General features: G+C 54.6%; 1 protein-coding gene across 3 annotated transcripts in view; it reads left to right on the top strand.

Moving 5' to 3' along the window:
* ABCA2 (ATP binding cassette subfamily A member 2) overlaps positions 1 to 19,205 on the top strand; it is a 65,106-nt gene that overhangs the window by 19,200 nt on the left and 26,701 nt on the right. For 2 of the 3 annotated variants that reach the window (XM_076052962.1, XM_032976491.2), the window contains exons 5-25: positions 913 to 1,034; positions 1,489 to 1,596; positions 2,098 to 2,388; positions 3,605 to 3,898; positions 4,971 to 5,196; positions 5,972 to 6,170; positions 6,817 to 6,976; positions 7,665 to 7,793; positions 8,298 to 8,468; positions 11,171 to 11,267; positions 11,693 to 11,866; positions 12,585 to 12,687; positions 12,934 to 13,048; positions 13,562 to 13,752; positions 15,035 to 15,185; positions 15,598 to 15,802; positions 16,348 to 16,542; positions 16,643 to 16,823; positions 17,203 to 17,415; positions 18,235 to 18,431; positions 18,977 to 19,144. In XM_076052962.1, coding sequence (XP_075909077.1) covers positions 913 to 1,034; positions 1,489 to 1,596; positions 2,098 to 2,388; positions 3,605 to 3,898; positions 4,971 to 5,196; positions 5,972 to 6,170; positions 6,817 to 6,976; positions 7,665 to 7,793; positions 8,298 to 8,468; positions 11,171 to 11,267; positions 11,693 to 11,866; positions 12,585 to 12,687; positions 12,934 to 13,048; positions 13,562 to 13,752; positions 15,035 to 15,185; positions 15,598 to 15,802; positions 16,348 to 16,542; positions 16,643 to 16,823; positions 17,203 to 17,415; positions 18,235 to 18,431; positions 18,977 to 19,144 — 3,690 coding nt within the window. Of the gene's footprint in view, positions 1 to 912; positions 1,035 to 1,403; positions 1,597 to 2,097; positions 2,389 to 3,604; positions 3,899 to 4,970; positions 5,197 to 5,971; positions 6,171 to 6,816; positions 6,977 to 7,664; positions 7,794 to 8,297; positions 8,469 to 11,170; positions 11,268 to 11,692; positions 11,867 to 12,584; positions 12,688 to 12,933; positions 13,049 to 13,561; positions 13,753 to 15,034; positions 15,186 to 15,597; positions 15,803 to 16,347; positions 16,543 to 16,642; positions 16,824 to 17,202; positions 17,416 to 18,234; positions 18,432 to 18,976; positions 19,145 to 19,205 lie in introns of those variants that run through there. The other variant, XM_076052963.1, reaches the window with a different exon arrangement.

Genomic DNA, 19,205 nt, shown 5'->3' with positions numbered 1-19,205 from the left:
AAAATAAATAAAAAATTGATGTCAATTAGGGGGCCACAAAATATCGTTCCGCGGGCCGCGAGTTTGAGACCCCTGCTCTAGGGGATTTTAAAAGTGCATAGCTCCAGTGGCTTCCTAATATTGGATGGAAGAGGATTCGAGATGGCCGCAGAAGCGCATCTGAAAGCACGTGATGCAGTAACCATCTTTGTTCAATGACTAGCCAAAAGCCGCTGGACGTATGATTGCCGTAAGCGTGATGACGGTTTATGCTCCTGGCAGTCAACGTGTCCACACAGGGACAGCTGCCACTGGGGGTGCCCTTTCAAATTATATTGAGATGACATAACGATGCAAGTAGCTTATCGTGTGCAAGGCACTCTTGAGATGCCCTGGATGAAAAAACGGTGGCTCTATAAAACACAAAAAATATAATAATGCTTTCAACTTCAACGCTTTAGAAAGGCAGCCACGCAGCGATCTGTATATTTAAGGTGTTATCGGCCAATTAGCGCCGTGCGAGAGAGCAATGATCGGTCCTTTAAAATCGGTGGAGTGTACCTTTTCTGTACCGCCTTCTCCTGGCAATCCAGGGTATGGCTCCTCCTCGATGCCTACGGGATTAGCACGGTTGGATACGTACGGTGCAATATAAGTTCTAGATACATACAAGAGAGTTCAACAACATCTGTGCAGCAATCCACCAACCCTCGCTGCTGCCTCCACAGTGCTGTGTCACGGGTCACGCCACGTGCAGCAGCATAGCCACCAACACTGCCCAGCAAACTCCACGTACACAGCAGACGTCCTATATACCAGGCGAGGTAGTCAACATCTCTCCACCGCGGCGCCCCATTGTTGTGTCTCGGAGCTGTGAGCCGCCCGTGATCTCCCGTGTCCTGTCTCAACCACCGGCCCCTCGCCCCTGTACAGACCTGACGCTCTCCACACTGCTGAGAGACCCGGAGACTTTCCGTGACTTCCTGAGCCGGAACCTCTCGCTGAGCGATGGGGCGGCCGCCGCTCTGCTGGACTCGCCCATAGACACACGAGAGGTGGGCACACACAAGACAAAGGTCCCCCGTGTAGCCCTCGCGGGACTGTTGGGGCAAGTGCTGTTTGTGGGATGGCAACCGTGAAGGCCTGCACGGCTCGCGAGAGGGTGGTGTGACCAGAACTACGCCCATCCGCCTTTGTCTCTCCCCAGTGCTGATGTTTTACTCACTGCACCAGGTACTCATTGAAGGCTGAGTCGACCTAGTGGAGGCTCGGGACCGATTCGTAAAGTTGTCACCGGTGTTAGGCATGAGCGGGTATCGACCTCTGGTCGCTGGGTTTGTAGCGCAGTGCGGTAACCACCACTCCCCACTCTGGGAACTCCTCCGTTCTTTCCACAACTGTCCCACTCCGCTGTTTGCGAGTAGCACCTCCCGAAGGCTCAGGCGCGCACACGCACGTGGAGGGCGCTCACCACACAGAGCTGACGACCGTGTGATGGCTCTCCTCCAGCTGTACCGCCTCTTCCTGGGCTCTTACCCTCTGGTGCCCAAGGAAGCATGGGACAAGGAAGAGGGCGACTCCTCCAGGGACTCCACCAACAGCATCCCGGCCTTCCAGGTAAGTGGACAGCTCGACACAAAGACAAAGATCCCCCATGTGTAGCCTGTAACAGACTGTTGGGGCGAGTGCTGTCAGCGAGTACCACCTAATGAAGGCGGGCGCGGTACACAATAGAGTGGGTGGCCAGCATCACGCCCGACCGGCTTTGTCTCCCCAGTGGTGATGTTTACACAATGCACCAGGTACTCGTTTTAGGTTGAGTCGACCTAGGGGAAGCCTAAGCCACAGGAGCGTGATTGTGGCCATGCAACCCAAACTATGAACTGTATAAGTAATATATTGTAGTTTGTGCTCCTTCAACGGAGGAGAAGGAGCGGTAAAACAACACCAATTCTCTCCTGGAGCCCTCCCGTCATGGCAAGCATCGGCAGACCTCGACATTTTGCATCGAGCTCCTGAACATCGCTAGCGGGAGGATGTTCTAAACAATGGGGGTGTGGCAGCATTGGAGAATGAGTGACCTCCCGATGACCCCCCATTGACCGGTTGCTGTCCTAGGAGCAGCTGGTGTCCAAGTGGAGGAACCTGCACAGGGGGCTTCTGCAGCAGGCGCTGCAGGACCCGGCGCTGGCTTCGCAGAGACCAGCCCTGCTGTTCGCCCTCGCACAGGCGCTGGGGCTCGCCAATGCCAGCAGTAGTAATGGCGGCGGCAGCAGTAACAGCGGTGGCAGCAGTAACGGCGGCGGCAGCAGTAACGGCGGTGGCAGCAGCAACAGCAGCAATCGGCCAGGGGGGGAGGATGGTGGCGATGGTGACAGCAGCGGCGCCTCGCTCGTGCGCGCTCTGCAGGTCGGTGGAGCTTCGTAGCGCCGGCGGCGGCAATGGTAGCGATAGTAGTCGGTCGTGTCATCATCGGCCGGGTGGTGGTGTCTACGCTGCTGCTGCTGCACGTAGCTTTTAATCCATAACGTGGCAATTCGTTACTAGTACAGCACACAGGTGTGTTGGAGAGCAAATCCAAAATATGTAATCCAGCCCTGTAGAAGCAGCAGCAACAGCAGTGAGAGGGTTTGTGGATCACCGCACGGATGTTGCGAAGCTCCCTCTCTACCACATGGGTGGGTGTAGAGGAGGAGCCCGTACCCTGGCTCTGCCAGGGAAAGGTGGCACAGCGGAGTGTGGATGCCACCGTTCCATCAGTACGGGGTCGAGTGTTGCCCCTTTGCACAGACGTGTGAGTTTTAAGCGACAGCATCATTATCGGCAGCATTGTTGTCATGATGGGCGAGTAGCGGCTTGTGTTTTCCTCTGGCCCTTTGAGGCATGTGAGGGTGGCCGTGCAGTGTTAGGACATATTCAAATCGAGGTCTGGACACCTCTCCTGCAACCCATGTGGTTGCTTGGGTTCTAACTTGACTGCTAACAATTGAAGTGAGAGGGGGGCCTGGGCAGGACCCAGCGCGGTGGTTCGAGGACGACTGCCGCCGGTTTCTGCGTAACGACCGAGGAGCGGCAGCCCAAGGACGGATCGCGCCCGAGGTGGATGGCCACCGGGGAGAGAGACGGAGCGATGAAATCGGCTCGTGCCGTTGGTGCTACGCAGATCGGAATCGTGGGACCGTGAGACACACCGACGGTTTAGGAGAGAGGTCTTCGTCCAAACAGTCCACGCCACGAGATGTTTAACGAACCCGCCTGGTAGACAGGAGTTCGTGGGTTCGATCCCGACCCTGACGCCTGTATACGTCTCTCTCCCCGTGGTCGCGTAGATTTTTCTCCGGGTCCTCCGGTTTTTCCCTCCCCAAATTTAGAATCGACATCACGCGTTCAAGAGTATTTGGCTGCTATACATGTCCACGTGGTGATAAGCCACTTTGTTGGAGCTATAATTTGTGATCGCCAGGTTGCTTCTGAAAAGGAGCTTTTTAGCTCAGTGGGCCTTACCTGGTTGAGTTTAGTTTTAGTTGATGGATCACAGCTCACGCACGACAGTAACGAAACTAACCAAACAACCAAACCAAACAACGCCTCCCTCTCTCCTCCCTTCCTGCGTGCCGCCCCGCAGAACGTCCTGCTCACCCCAACGCAGCTCTTCCGCCTCGCTTGCGCCACCGACAAAGGGGAACCGCCACGGCCGCTCCTGCTGCGGCCGTCTGGCGCCGCGGCCCAGGGTGGCCTGCGCGAGGTTCGGTCCCGCCTGTGCCCGGCGGGGGCGGCGACGCAGGCGGCCGATGGCGCGGCCGGCGCTCCTCCGCGGCGGAACGACGGCGGTGGCGCCGGCGGCGAGGCGCTGGCGGCGTTCTCGAGCCTGGCGCTGGAGCTGAGGCAGCAGGTGGAGCCGGCCAAGGTGGTGCAGCAGGTAGGGTAGCGAAATGGCGTGGGGGGAAAAGAAGCCGTCATGGACGGTCGCTTATAATGATGGTGATAATAATATAATGCTCTTTAGTTCTTTCGGTAAAGTCGCGTAGGTAGAAAAAATAATCGTCTTCAAATAATCTTCACCTGAAGACGGTTGCTTGTGTGGCGATCGAAACGTCGTGAGCTGTTATTTTTTTCCTGCAGTCACGAAAGCTTCAAATAAAGAATAATATAATAATTTCGACTTGTAATGCTGACGTACAGACATAATGGTTCCGAGGCACCAGGAGGAGGAGCCACAGGTGAGTGGGAAGGCAGTAAGCCACGCGCTGGTGAGAAGCCGGCACTCCGACAGTTTCCTGAACTCCACGGTCCTCTATATATGGAGGTGTTTATCGGCCAACGAAGTGCGTGTTTTGTACGTGGGAGGAGGAAAATCAGAGCGCCCTGGAGAAAACTCGCGCATGTGTGGGGGACAGCACTTTACTCCACACGGATGGAACAGATGGAGAATAGTCCGCACACTTTGCTGTGCGGTCTTCTCCTGTCGTGCCAGGGTGCGACGATCCACCAACCCCCTCGCTGCTGCGTGCTCTCCCGGTGGTCACGTGGATCTTTTTTCTCTCCAGGTCCTTCAGTTTTTTTCCCCTCCTCATTTATGATCGACGTTCACATCGTGTAGTATTTAAAGGTTTTGGCTGCTATGAATTCCCACGTGATGGGCCACTTCGTTGAGTTATCATTTTTGGCCAGGTCAATTCTGAAACGGAAGCTAATTGCTCAGTGGGCTTTACCTGGTAAGATAAACATATATATATATATTTTTAGTGATTTGCGTTCCTCTCCTATATTTTGCACTCCTATTATGTTTTCCTATTGTTTGTCGTCGTAACGTTCTAAACCTCGCCCCTACTGGACACCTGTGAAAAAGAGCTTTACAGCTCATCGGATTTCTCCATTTGTAGACGAAGATTCTGATTCCTGTGGTCGATCACGGGCCCCACGCCACGGCAGCAGCCGCGCCGTTCGCTGACGCGTCGCCACCCCCTCCCCCCACCACCCCCATGCGGCAGCTGGACCTCGAGCGCATGAACGCCAGCGGCACGCGGCAGCGCCTGCAGGAGCTGCTGGAGGACGTGGGGCGGCTGCACAAGCTGCTGCGGGACATCCATCTGCTCTCGGGGCTAGCTCGCCTCCTCCCCAAGGGCGCCTGCGCCACCAGGCGGGGGACCGGCGCCACCTCCTCCTCGCAGGACCCCGACGGGCACGTAGCTGGCAACGGGACCACCTTCGGCACGGGTGAGAAGCGGCGTGGCTGGCCCAGGTGGTGGGTGGCGGGGGGGGTGCGGCGGTCGCCCTTCTTGAAACCCTCCCAACATTGGTATTATTCGTGTTCATATCTACCTAGAGAAAATATAGTTCACGTAAAAATGTATACCGATTGTAGGGGGCCCTGTTTTAACAAGCGTGGCATTTCAGGACAGCCGACTTTCCCCCCTTCCACACACTCCTTACGTGATGAAACGGGGGGTGGCGTTGTGATCAGAATGGGAGTCTTTATTTAGACTGGAGGAATTCGATGAGCTACAAAGCTGTTTTCCACAGATGTCCAGTTATGGGCAGGTTGTGATATGTGGGGTGATGACGCCGCTGCTTCCGTGCCCGAGAAGTTACTCCTCCCACCGCGCTTCCCTCCTTGCGACGTCACCACCGCGCCTCTGATTAGCGCGGTTGGCTACGTGCGCTGCGAAAGAAGTTCAACATTCATACTTACTGCCCATAGACTCAACACTACCCATAGACTCAACACTACCCATAGACTCAACACTACCCATAGACTCAACACTACCCATAGACTCAACACTACCCATAGACTCAACACTGCCCATGGACTCAACACTGCCCATAGACTCAACACTACCCATAGACTCAACATTACCCATAGACTCAACACTACCCATAGACTCAACATGACCCATAGACTACGTAGCTCCGATTATCACAATTGGCTACGTATGGTGTGAAAGAAGTTCAACATATGTGCGTACGTACGTGCGTGTGCCGGCGGCGGCAGGGAATGCAACAACGACGGCGGTGCCGCCGAACGGCACGGAGGGAGCGCCGCGCGAGGATGCGGTGGCCGACGACGCCAACGGCGATGACGCCGACGACGCCGACGACGACGCGGCGGATGACGGCGGCGGCAAGAACCACTTCTCGGGATTTGTGCGGCTCTGGGCCGGGCTGCAACCCATCCTGTGTGGGAACAAGCGGTGAGTGAGCGCCGCGCCGGCACGAGCGGAGACGCGGAGCGATGACGTCGGCTTTCTTGTATGGGGGGCGGGGGATGCTGTTTAAGGGGGTGCCGTGGTGGCGAGGAGATGTTACCCAACTCGCCTGGTGTGCAAGAGACGTGGGTTCGATCCCGACCCCTGACGCCCGTTGTATATTTTGAGTTTGCGTGTTGTCCCCGTGGTTGCGTGGATTCTTTCTCTGGGTCCTACGGTTTTTACCTCCACATTGAGAAGCAACATCACGCAATTCTATTATTTAGCTGCTGTACATTTCCGCATTTTAAGCCCCTTTGTTGAGCGATCATTTGTGGCCAGGTCGCTTTAAAAAAATGATCTAATAGCTCAGTGGGCTTGACCTGGTAATAGTTTAGATTCATTTATGTGTTTTTCTAGAACTTTTATGAACCGCCTTATCCTGGCAGAGCCAGAGTTACGGCTCCTCCTCGACATCCACGGGGAGGGAGTTTCTCAGCATTTGCGCGGTGATCCACCAACCTCCACGCTGCTACCTCCACAGCGCTGGATTACAGGCCACGCCACGTACAGCGTCACGGCCATCGCCAGCGTGGTAGCCCCGGCTGCGATCTCGTTGACCTGCCGCGTTCTGCTGCTGCTGTGCTCGCAGAGAGATCAACCCGGAAGCGCTGAAGCAGGGGAACATGAGCTCCCTGGGCTTCACAAGCAAGGAGCAGCGCAACCTGGGCTTGCTTGTGCACCTAATGACGAGCAACCCCAAGGTTCTGTTTGCGCCCGCCGGATCGCAGGCCGACCAGGTCATCCAAAAGGTGATGCGGAGTGCACCGAGCAGGGGTCTCGCCGCTGACACGTCCGTCCACGCACTCACCGCAGCGGTCGGCATTGCACAGACATCCCCCGATCCCTCTGAACCCCAACCCAATCCTAGATCAACGACAACATCGCCCTCCTCACCATCTCCAACATACTCCGTGGACTCATCCCTGGCTGGCTCTCCCCTCACATCTCACTCTACTCCCCTCCACGCACTCTCCTACCTCTCCCCTCTCATCTCACTCTACTTCTCTCCACGCACTCTCCTACCTCTCATCTCGCTCTACTCCCCTCCATGCACTCTCCTACCTCTCCCCTCTCATCTCACTCTACTCCCCTCCATGCACTGTCCTACCTCTCATCTCGCTCTACTCCCCTCCATGCACTCCTACCTCTCCCCTCTCATCTCGCTCCACTCCCCTCGACGCACTCTCCTACCTCTCCCCTCTCATCTCACTCCACTTGTGCTGAAAGAACTATAGCACCAATACTACGTGTATTCAATTTCTATTATTCAATATGTCCACTCGTTAATTCACCACCCCCACTGTGTCCCTGTGTCCCCACTGTGTCCTGTCTCCCCACTGTGTCCCTGTGTACCCACTGTTTCACCATGTCTTTATGTCCCCGTGTCCCCACCTTGGTCCCCGTGTCCCGACCGCGTCCCCGCCGCATCGTCCGCAGGCGAACGAGACGTTTGCGTTCCTGGGGAACGTGACGCGCTACGCCCAGTTGTGGCTCAACGCCTCGCAGAAGATCCGCGCGGTGCTGCACGGGGGCCAGCTCCACGACCACATGGGCTGGGGGCGCCAGGTGAGAACCCCTAATACCGTACCCCTAACACACACAAACACAGCCCTGTAGCCAGGAGAGTTCCTAACTCGCACAACAACAACAACAGACATTTGCCACGAAGTGGCAGTAATGTCACCATGGCTAGGTGCACTCTAAGGTCATGTGGAGTGTCGAATGATCGCTGGCAGGAGGTCACCGAACAGACCCAAGTGCCATGGGTTGACTGACTGAGATGACTGGCAGAAGCACCATCAGTGCTCCCGACTTTGCCAACGCGCCGCGTTTTTGCCGCCCAACGCTCCGCTCGCTGTTGTGAGCTTCGCTCCCCTGCCCTCCGCTAACATTGGAGGGCGACTGCCTCAAATTGCCCAGTAGCGTCTTTCACGAGCCCCCCTCCACTACAGAGGCCGATCTTGAAACCGCCGGTACCCCGTCATCGGCAAGCCTCTAACAACAGGCCATCGCGTCGCTATTCCCGGTGTGAGCGCGTTTTGGTTGTTCCCGCGTGCCACTGCGCCGCAGCTGGTGGAGGAGTTGTCGCGTCACCCGGAGCTGCTGAACCTGTCGGGCAGCCACCTCCGACAGGGCCTCTTGGATGGCGCCACGCAGCCCCTGCCCAATGCCTCCGTCGTGCTCAAGCAGCTGGACGTCATTGATAACGCGGCCTGCGGGTGGGCCCGCTTCATGTCCAAGGTGAACGACGGTGGCTATGGTTGTGATGTTAAGTTAACACGTAGGCTTTCGCGACCAATATTATTCAGACGACGCACTTATATTAACGCGATATAACCAAACAACTTTACTATGAATAATTGTGATGTTCATGATGGTGATTTGTCTGAAATGGTTATGGGGATGACTGGTCGATAATGCATGTACCGTACGTAGCTAACCATGCTGATTGGAGGTGATAATCACGTTGGTAATGGTGATGAATTTGAACTTGATAATGATGGTGCTGATGATGATTGATTGTCCTGTGTCTCTGCCTCATTAATGCAATTGAGAATGATGAAAATATTGTCAATTTTGGTATTTAAGTTGTTGATAATGGTAATGTGATCCCAGGTCCGTGTGGACTTATTCCACGGATGATGATGACTTGTCTACGGTGATGATATTGATGATGACATTGATTTATCTCCGGTCATGATTGATTTGGGAATTCAATGATTGCCAGCCGTGAAGAACTTCCATTCACTCCTGAAACTCAAGTTCCTTTCCCGCACCTCCGATTAGCACGTTTGGTTACGTACGCTGCGAAAGAAGTTCAACAGACATACATGCATATAGCATGTGACGCACAGATACCAATACTCGCTGGTTGTATTGCGACCCTGCGTAACCATGCTCGCAACTATCTATACTGTTCAACATCGGTACCATCGCAGGACGCCCAGTTAAAATAGAGCCTAATAGCTCATGGGGCCCTGCTTGCTGAAATACACAATATACAATCAAAATTTTGACGGTGGTGATTTTGTCTATCGTTAAGATGATAGGGGTGCCACGGTGGCGAGATGTTAACTACCTCGACTGGTGTGCAGGAGGTCGTGGTTACGATCCCGACCCCAACCCTGACGTCTGTATGTTTGGCATTTGCGTATCTCTCTCTCTCCCTCTCCCCGTGGTTGCGTGGATTTTTTTCTCCGGTTCCTCCGGTTCTTTCCTCCATATTTTGAAAACATGGCTGCTATAAACGTCCACATGATGATAAGCCATTTTGTTGAGCTATTATCTGTGACCAGGTCGCTTCTGGAAAATAGCTACATATAGTTCAATCTTGATTTGAAGCTTTCGTGACTGCAGGAATCCATACTCTTCGGTTCTTTCGGTAAAGTCTCGTAGGTAGAAATAAAATAAAATAAAACAAATCACGACGTTTCGACCGCTTGTGTTGCGTTCGAAACGTCGTGATTTGTTTTATTTTATTTTATTTCTAACTACGTGACTTTACCGAAAGAACCAATGAGTATAGCTGTATATAGCTCAGTGGGCCTTCCTCATTGTTGGTAGTGCTGGCTATGGTGCGAAAGAAGTTCAACGTACTCTACACTACGACACGCTACACTACTACACTATACACGGCACTATTCTACACTATGCAACAATTACCTGGTAAAATAAAAATAGTTTAGTTTTCATATTGATGATGACGACAATGACGATGTTGTCGTTGCGTTGTGTCTCTGCCTCATTAATGCAATTGAGAATGATGAAAATATTGTCAATTTTGGTATTTAAGTTGTTGATAATGGTAATGTGATCCCAGGTCCGTGTGGACCTATTCCACGGATGATGATGACTTGTCTACGGTGATGATATTGACGATGACATTGATTTATCTCCGGTCATGATTGATTTGGGAATTCAATGATTGCCAGCCGTGAAGAACTTCCATTCACTCCTGAAACTCAAGTTCCTTTCCCGCACCTCCGATTAGCACGTTTGGTTACGTACGCTGCGAAAGAAGTTCAACAGACATACATGCATATAGCATGTGACGCACAGATACCAATACTCGCTGGTTGTATTGCGACCCTGCGTAACCATGCTCGCAACTATCTATACTGTTCAACATCGGTACCATCGCAGGACGCCCAGTTAAAATAGAGCCTAATAGCTCATGGGGCCCTGCTTGCTGAAATACACAATATACAATCAAAATTTTGACGGTGGTGATTTTGTCTATCGTTAAGATGATAGGGGTGCCACGGTGGCGAGATGTTAACTACCTCGACTGGTGTGCAGGAGGTCGTGGTTTCGATCCCGACCCCAACCCTGACGTCTGTATGTTTGGCATTTGCGTATCTCTCTCTCTCCCCCTCCCCGTGGTTGCGTGGATTTTTTTCTCCGGTTCCTCCGGTTCTTTCCTCCATATTTTGAAAACATGGCTGCTATAAACGTCCACATGATGATAAGCCATTTTGTTGAGCTATTATCTGTGACCAGGTCGCTTCTGGAAAATAGCTACATATAGTTCAATCTTGATTTGAAGCTTTCGTGACTGCAGGAATCCATACTCTTTGGTTCTTTCGGTAAAGTCTCGTAGGTAGAAATAAAATAAAATAAAACAAATCACGACGTTTCGACCGCTTGTGTTGCGATCAAAACGTCGTGATTTGTTTTATTTTATTTTATTTCTAACTACGTGACTTTACCGAAAGAACCAATGAGTATAGCTGTATATAGCTCAGTGGGCCTTCCTCATTGTTGGTAGTGCTGGCTATGGTGCGAAAGAAGTTCAACGTACTCTACACTACGACACGCTACACTACTACACTATACACGGCACTATTCTACACTATGCAACAATTACCTGGTAAAATAATAATAGTTTAGTTTTCATATTGATGATGACGACAATGACGATGTTGTCGTTGCGTTCGCTGCAGGTGAGCGTCGATGTATTCCGCGGGTTCCCCACGGAGGACGCCATCGTGAACTACACGCTCAACCGCGCCTACCACGAGAACGTCACCGTCTTTGCCAGTGAGCTCCCGAACCTCCTCGCCCTCCGCGGCCCCTCGCTGTAGAATGCGGACGAAAACGTGTTGCAGGTCCCAGGGGAGAACGTATACACGCACTCAATACCGTCACCAACCGTGCTATTCAGAGGTTTGTACAACGTACAAACCTTTGATCAGCACGGTTGGCTATGTGCGGTGCGAAAGAAGTTCAACGTATATACAATACGTACGTACAAACTCCGCACCAAAAGGCGCCCGAGTTGGGAATCAAACCCGGGGGGACCCTTCTTTCCCTGAGGCATGAGCGTCACTACTGCGCCACCACCACCACCTATGCTATTGTCGTCATCGTTGTTGTCGATGTCGTTGTTGTTCTTGTCACCTTTGTTGTTGTGGTTGTTGTCGTCGTCATCGTTGTTGATGTCCATGTCCCCCCCCCCCCACCAGGTGTCATTTTCCAAACAGACCGGCACGGCGCTCTGCCGCCGCACGTCATCTACAAGATCCGTCAAAACTCGAGCTTCACGGAGAAGACCAATGAGATCCGGCGCGCCTACTGGAGGCCCGGACCCAACTCCGGTGGGCAGTACTACTTCTTCTATGGCTTCGTGTGGATCCAAGGTGAGAGAGAGGTGGGGCAGCAGCATAAGCGGTGTATGTACTTGCGTATGCACGTTTAATTTATTTCGCACCACCGTACGTAGCCAACCGTGCTCATCGGAGGTGCAGTGTTGAGTCTATGGGCAGTACATATGTATGTATACTCTTTGGTTCTTTCGGTAAGTCACGTGGGTAGAAAAATAATAGATCACGACGTTTTGATCGCTACACAAAGTAATCGTCATCAGGTGGGACAACCACAGCAAGAAACAACTGCTGAAGTAGGCCTACTTCCGCAAGAGACAACTGATAGATTCCTGCAGTCACGAAAGCTTCAAATCAAGATATGTATGTATGTTGATCTTCATCTGCACCGTAGCTGGCACTACCAACAATTAGGAAGGCCCACTGAGCTATATAGCTCTTTTTCAGAAGCGACCTGGCCACACATGATAGCTCAACGAAGTGGCTTATCATGTGGAAATTTATAGCAGCAAAAATATGTAAATGCATGTTGATTCTAAATGTGGAGGGAAAAACCGGAGGACCTGGAGAAAAATCTACGCGACCATGGGGAGAGACATGCAAATTTCAAATGTACAGGCGTCAGGGTTGGGATCCACCCACGACCTCCTACATACCAAGCGAGCTAGTTAAAATCTCGCCAAGGTAGTGAACATTTCCTGCTCACGTTAGTTTTTAACGGAGACCCTTTGTGCCGTTGTGTGCGCGCTGGCAGACATGATCGAGCGAGCGATCATCAACACGTTCGTCGGGCACGACGTGGTGGAGCCCGGCAACTACGTGCAGCTCTTCCCCTACCCCTGCTACACGCGTGATGAGTGAGTGCTCCTGCTCCCAGCTGGTTACTGTGAGGGTTGTGAGTGCTCCTGCTCCCAGCCGGCTACCGTGAGGGTTGTGAGTGCTTCTGCTCCCAGCTGTGAGTGCTCCTGCTCCCAGCGTGGTTGAGTCTGTTCTCCGTATCGGTTTGTGTTTGTAGCCGTGAACGCGTAGCCGCCTGGCATCGGCAGTGATGCCGTTCCCCTCACTCTCTCTCTCTCCCTCTCTCACGTGCAACTGCGCCACAGTTTCCTGTTCGTCATCGAGCACATGATGCCGCTGTGCATGGTCATCTCCTGGGTTTACTCCGTGGCAATGATGATCCAGCACATCGTGGCCGAGAAGGAGCATCGTCTGAAAGAGGTAAGGGTTTGAGCACCGGCGGGAATGCTGCGGGTGACTCCGGCATGCCGCCGGGGAGTGGACGGGAGTGGAGGCACACAGCCGTTGCCCTACTCGGTGGGCAAAGTGGACGATCATCCCCTGAGTAGGCTTGTGGGGATCAGTGGCAACAATGATGATGATGTTGATGATGCTGATTCCAGGTCCCCGTCGCCAGGCGATGATGGGGCTGAGTAACGCGGTGCTGACGATGGTGACGACGATTATGATCTACATACGTTGAACTTCTTTCGCGCCGTGCGTAGCCAACTGTGCTCATCGGAGGTGCGGGGGAAGGACAACAAACTAACGCACAAAAAACACTGTCACAGTGATGGTGACGATGATGCCAGATCCCTGAAGCAAGGTCATTTAAGATGGTGGGGCTGAGTAACGCGGTGATGCTGACGACGATGACGATGCTGATGACGATGACGATTGTTTTGATGATGACGATGACGATGATTGCCACGATGCCGGTTTTCCCATCTCCAGGTGATGAAGATGATGGGTCTGAGTAATGCGGTGCACTGGGTGGCGTGGTTCATCACGGGCTTCCTGCAGCTCTCCATCACCGTGGCAGTGCTCACCGTCATCCTCAAGTATGGCCAGGTGCTCATGCACAGCGACATCTTCATCATCTGGCTCTTCCTCACCATCTACGCCCTGGCCACCGTCATGTTCTGGTGAGTGGCAGTAACCAGCAGTAGCGCCAGCGGCGGCAGCGGGCAAACACGGTCATCGGCGACGTTGCAGAAAATAGAAATAACTAAATTTAATTAATAGAAATTCATAATAAAGATTTTTACCTTAATATGAACGTGTCGTTAACCCACCACCACCCGACACAGCCCATCAGCGAGCTTTGTCACGTAAACAAAACGTGCCAATTAGTTACTACTTCAGCACACCGGTGTGTTGGAGATTGAACCCTCAACATTTACTATTTGAGTCCTTTTGACGATTCGCTGGTAGTTACAACAAAACCAGTTTCATCAGGCGATGAAGCTGAAGCACTGCGCAGCCGCTGCACGGTAGTCGCTCCGCGCTCTCGTAGAGAGAAAGAGAGAATGGGCGACTCGAGAGAGAGAACGGGCGACTCAAGAGAGAGAACGGGCGACTCGGGAGAGAGAATGGGCGACTCGAGAGAGAGAATGGGCGACTCGAGAGAGAGAATGGGCGACTCGAGAGAGAGAATGGGCGACTCGAGAGAGAGAATGGGCGACTCGAGAGAGAGAATGGGCGACTCGAGAGAGAGAACGGACGACTCGAGAGAGAGAACGGGCGACTCGGGAGAGAGAATGGGCGACTCGAGAGAGAGAATGGGCGACTCGAGAGAGAGAATGGGCGACTCGAGAGAGAGAATGGGCGACTCGAGAGAGAGAATGGGCGACTCGAGAGAGAGAACGGGCGACTCGAGAGAGAGAATGGGCGACTCGAGAGAGAGAATGGGCGACTCGAGAGAGAGACTGGACGATTTGGAGGTGCCAGCAGGACGAGCCACAGACGAGGAGCGAGAAGACAGCCGTTGCACGATGAACCCAGCACCAACAATTGCCCAAGTTCTGCAGTTCTCTGTACATGAAGGTGTTATCGGCCAATTTATGAGCATTTACTTGTGAATTAAGCAGACAGTCTGTTGTCCCCACATATTTATCTCTCAACGTAAAAAAAAACGGTTTTACACATCCCAATTCAAGGTTTTGGCACACAGGGTCTCGCTTGCAGAGTCGGGTTTGCTGACTATATTGGTTCAACGCAAGCAAAAGCTCTGGACCGGTTTCGACATTCGTTGTTTCATCGACAGAATCGGGCTTTCTGGCAATATTGGTTCAACACAAGCAAAATCCCTGGACCGGTTTCAAATGAGTGCCTTGCCAGCCTTCACAGGTGCTACTCGCTGACAGCACCTGCCCCAAAAGTCTCTTGAGGCTATACGGGGGATCTTCGTCTTGTGTGTATACTCAGCTTCCTGGTGAGCGTGCTGTACTCGAAGGCGCGCATGGCAGCAGCGTGCGGGGGCATCATGTACTTCCTGAGCTACGTGCCGTACATGTACGTCGCGATCCGTGAGGAGGTGGCGCACGACAAGATCACGGCCTTCGAGAAGTGCATCGCCGTGAGTCTCACTGGGGCGGCGGCTCCTGGTGTGGTCCACACGCACGGCCACACCACACACACGCTCAGACCCCTGCGGCCAGACTACACATGCACAGAGTCCATGCAGCCACACCACACACGCACCCCACGTGACCACACCACACACGCACAGACCCCACGTGACCAAACCACACATGCACAGACCCCACGCTGCCACACCACACACTCGCACATGGCCAGAAGACATCACACACACAGCCAGACCTCACACACACACGCGGCCAGACTACACACACACTCGCACATGGACAGACTCCTCTTGCCTCCTCTCTCCTTCTGCCACACCACTTGCATGCACCATGTAATGATGACGGTGATGCAACATCCAAACTGTGAATTTCTCTCTCTCTTTCTCTCTCCCTCCTGCTCAGTCGCTCATGTCCACCACGGCGTTTGGCCTGGGAGCGAAGTACTTTGCACTGTACGAGGTGGCGGGCGTGGGCATCCAGTGGCACACCTTCCGCCAGTCGCCCGTCGAGGGAGACGACTTCAACCTCTCGCTCGCCCTGCTCATGCTGCTGCTGGACAGCGTGGTATACGGCGTGCTCACCTGGTACATCGAGGCCGTGCACCCAGGTACGTGCGTACGCGCGCGAATGGGTAGCGGCGGTGCAGCAGTTAGCGCTCGCTGCGCTGTGACACCGTGTGTGTGTTTGTGACCCTGTGTGTGTGACCCCTGTGTGTGTGTTACTCCTGTGTGTGGGGTCGCGGTAGTGTATTGGTTAGCGCTCGCTGCACTGTGACACCGTGTGTGTGTTTGTGACCCTGTGTGTGTGACCCCTGTTTGTGTGTTACTCCTGTGTGTGGGGGGAGCGGTAGTGTATTGGTTAGCGCTCGCTGCGCTTCGAACCCGCTGACTAGTTAGATTCTCTCTCACCACGACCAACAGTGGTGACGATATTCTGAATAGGTCCTGAGCGCCTCCTAGGTCGACTCAGCCTTAAATGAGTACCTGGCACGGTGTGTAAATGCCGCCACTAGGGAGACAAAGGTGGCCTGGTGTGGTGCTGGCCACCCACCTCTCAGTGTGTCGTACCGGCCTTCATAGGTGCTATTCGCTAATGGCACTTGCCCCTACAGTCTGTTAAGGCTACACTGGGAAACTTTGTCTTTGCCTTTAGGCACGTACGGGCTGCCCCGGCCCTGGTACTTCCCCCTGCAGCGCTCCTACTGGCTGGGCAGCGGCCGCGCCGACGCCTGGGAGTGGAGCGGCTGGCCGTGGGGACGCGGCGGTGGCGGCGGCGTCGCCGGTGGCGCCGCGGGGCTAAGCATCACCGAGGACGACCAGGCGTGCGCCATGGAGAACCGCCACCGCGGTGAGACCCGTGCCTGGCTGCGCGACTCTCGGCAGCGTGCGACTTGCGGCCGTGCGCGCGACCCCCGGCTGCGCTCGTGACTCCTGGCTGTGTGCCGCAGACGAGGCGCGTGGGATGGAGAAGGAGCCCACGCACCTGCCCCTCGTGGTGTGCATCGAGCGCCTCACCAAGGTCTACAAGACGGGAAAGAAGCTGGCGCTCAACAACCTGTCGCTCAACCTCTACGAGAACCAGATCGTCTCCTTCCTGGGCCACAACGGCGCCGGCAAGACCACCACCATGTACGACACGCGCACAAAGACGGAGACGCTTCGTTTCGCCTTAACAGACCGTTGGGGCAAGCGCTGTTCGCGAGTAGCACCCATTGAAGGCCGGCACGGCACACGAGAGGATGGGTGGGGCCAGCACGACGCCAAGGTCGCGTTAGTATTCTCAGTGGCGATATTTTACTAGACGCCGCACCAGGTGCTTATTTTAGGTTGAGTCTACCTAGGGGAGGCCCAGGACCAGTTCGGATAATAGTCACTGGTGCTGGTGGCCGTGAGCAGCAATCGAACTCGGGTCGCCGGGTTTGTCGCTCAGCATCCTAACCGCGACACCACCGCTCGCACACACGCACGCACACACGCAATGTCTTCACCTTTGCTGCGCCCGTCCCAGGTCCATCCTGACGGGGCTTTTTCCGCCCACGTCGGGCTCGGCGCGGATCTACGGCCACGACATCCGCTCGGAGATGGACGCCATCCGCAAGAGCCTGGGCATGTGCCCCCAGCACAACGTGCTGTTCGACCAGCTCACCGTGGAGGAGCACCTGTGGTTCTACTCGCGCCTCAAGGGCATGCAGGCCCATGACATCCGCATCGAGACCGACAAGCGAGTGTCCCACTCTCCCCACCCCCCTCCTGGCCTCGCTCCGCACGCACACGCACGCACGTGTACCCGCAGGCGCGTACCCGCAGGCGCGTGCACGTGTACCCGCAGGCGCGTGCACGTGTACCCGCAGGCACGTGCACACGCATGCACACGCATGCACGCGCGCCCGTAAGTGCACACGCAAGCGTGCACCCGCACATGCACGCACGCGCACATGTGCATGCGCGCTCACAGAGAAAACGACGCCTCCTGTTGAGATGGGACGGCACAGACACACGGAGTGGTGATGATGATGGGAGCAGATGATGTTTCCCTACAAATCTACAACGGCTCAGTGGTGGGTATATGTTTATATAAGACAAAGACATCCCCCCCCCCATCACTGTAATAGCCTTTAACACGTTGTTGGGACAAGTGCTGTTTGCAAGTAGCGCCTATAAATCTTCCTTGGTTCTTTCAGTAAAGTCATGTAGAATGAGAATAAAATAATAAATTGATAAAATAAAATAACACAATAATATTCTCACGACGTTTCGGCCACAACACAAGCAGCCTTCATCAGGTGAAGGGACGAGACTGTCTGGAGGACAGCGCTATAAAGGCCGGTACGGACCACAAAGGGGTGGGTGGCCAACACCACTCCCAGCCGGCTCGCCGCCTTTGGTCTCCCCAGTGCCGATGTTCGGACAATTCACCCTGTGATAATTTAAAGCCAAATCGACCTTGGGGAAATCCCAGGACCGGTTCAAATATTCAAATGTGTGAACTGCAACGATGATGATTTTCTCCCCCCCCCCCCCCAACTCCTCCACCTCCTAGGATGATCGAGGACCTGGAGCTGAGCAACAAGCGGCACAGCAAGGCGCTGTCGCTGTCAGGAGGGATGAAGCGCAAGCTGTCGGTCGCCATCGCCTTCGTGGGCGGCTCGCGCGCCGTCATTCTGGACGAGCCCACGGCCGGCGTGGACCCGTACGCACGCCGCGCCATCTGGGACCTCATCCTCAAGTACAAGCAGGGTGAGGTGCCCGCGATCGGCGAACAGAGGAGGAGGCTGGTAGGCCTTAACCCGCTCCCAAAGCATGTCCGTGGCGGACGCAGCGGCGGTGAGGAAGGGGGCGGGGGGAGGCCTTACGCCGGTGGGACAGGTGGCTCGGCCTATTTGCTACGGGGCTCACGTTCGGCAGTGGTAGGAGCTGCGCACATTGGTTGGCAGGGCAGCATCTCGCACGATCTAACCCTTTCCCATTCCGATGACGTATGTGTACGTCGTCAGTTTTTCTTCCGGTTCCGTTGCGGTGACGTACACAACATCAGCTCCGAGATTCGGGGGTGAACGGGATCCCCCCCCCCCCACCCTGCAACTTGCAGACGTCTCGGAACGGGAAAGGAGTGAACACGGTGCGTGTCCTGATGGCACTGGGCCCTGAGTGTGCGTTCCATTGAACTTTTCTTAGTAAGTATGTACGTTGAACCTCTTTTGGCAGTGTACGTAGCCAGCCGTGCTAATCGGAGGTTCCTTATGGTGTGTGGGGGGGGGGGTGGTTTGCCGTCTCCGGTGAAGGCCGCACGATCCTGCTGTCCACGCACCACATGGACGAGGCGGATCTGCTGGGGGACCGCATCGCCATCATCTCCCACGGGCGGCTCAAGTGCTTCGGCTCGCCGCTCTTCCTCAAGAGCACCTTCGGCGACGGGTACCACCTCACGCTCGTCAAGCAGCAGAGCGGCGGTGAGAGGGGGCGGAGGAGAGGGGGCGAGGGGCGGTGGGGGTGAGAGTGGGGTTGAGGGGT

The sequence above is a fragment of the Petromyzon marinus genome, chromosome 59 (assembly GCF_048934315.1).
Source record: "Petromyzon marinus isolate PM22_M1 ecotype Great Lakes invasive population chromosome 59, UKy_Petmar_22M1.pri1.0, whole genome shotgun sequence".
Lineage (NCBI taxonomy): Eukaryota > Metazoa > Chordata > Hyperoartia > Petromyzontiformes > Petromyzontidae > Petromyzon > Petromyzon marinus.
The sequence above is the reverse complement of the archived record's forward strand: the minus strand, read 5'-3'. Positions and strand labels throughout refer to the sequence as shown.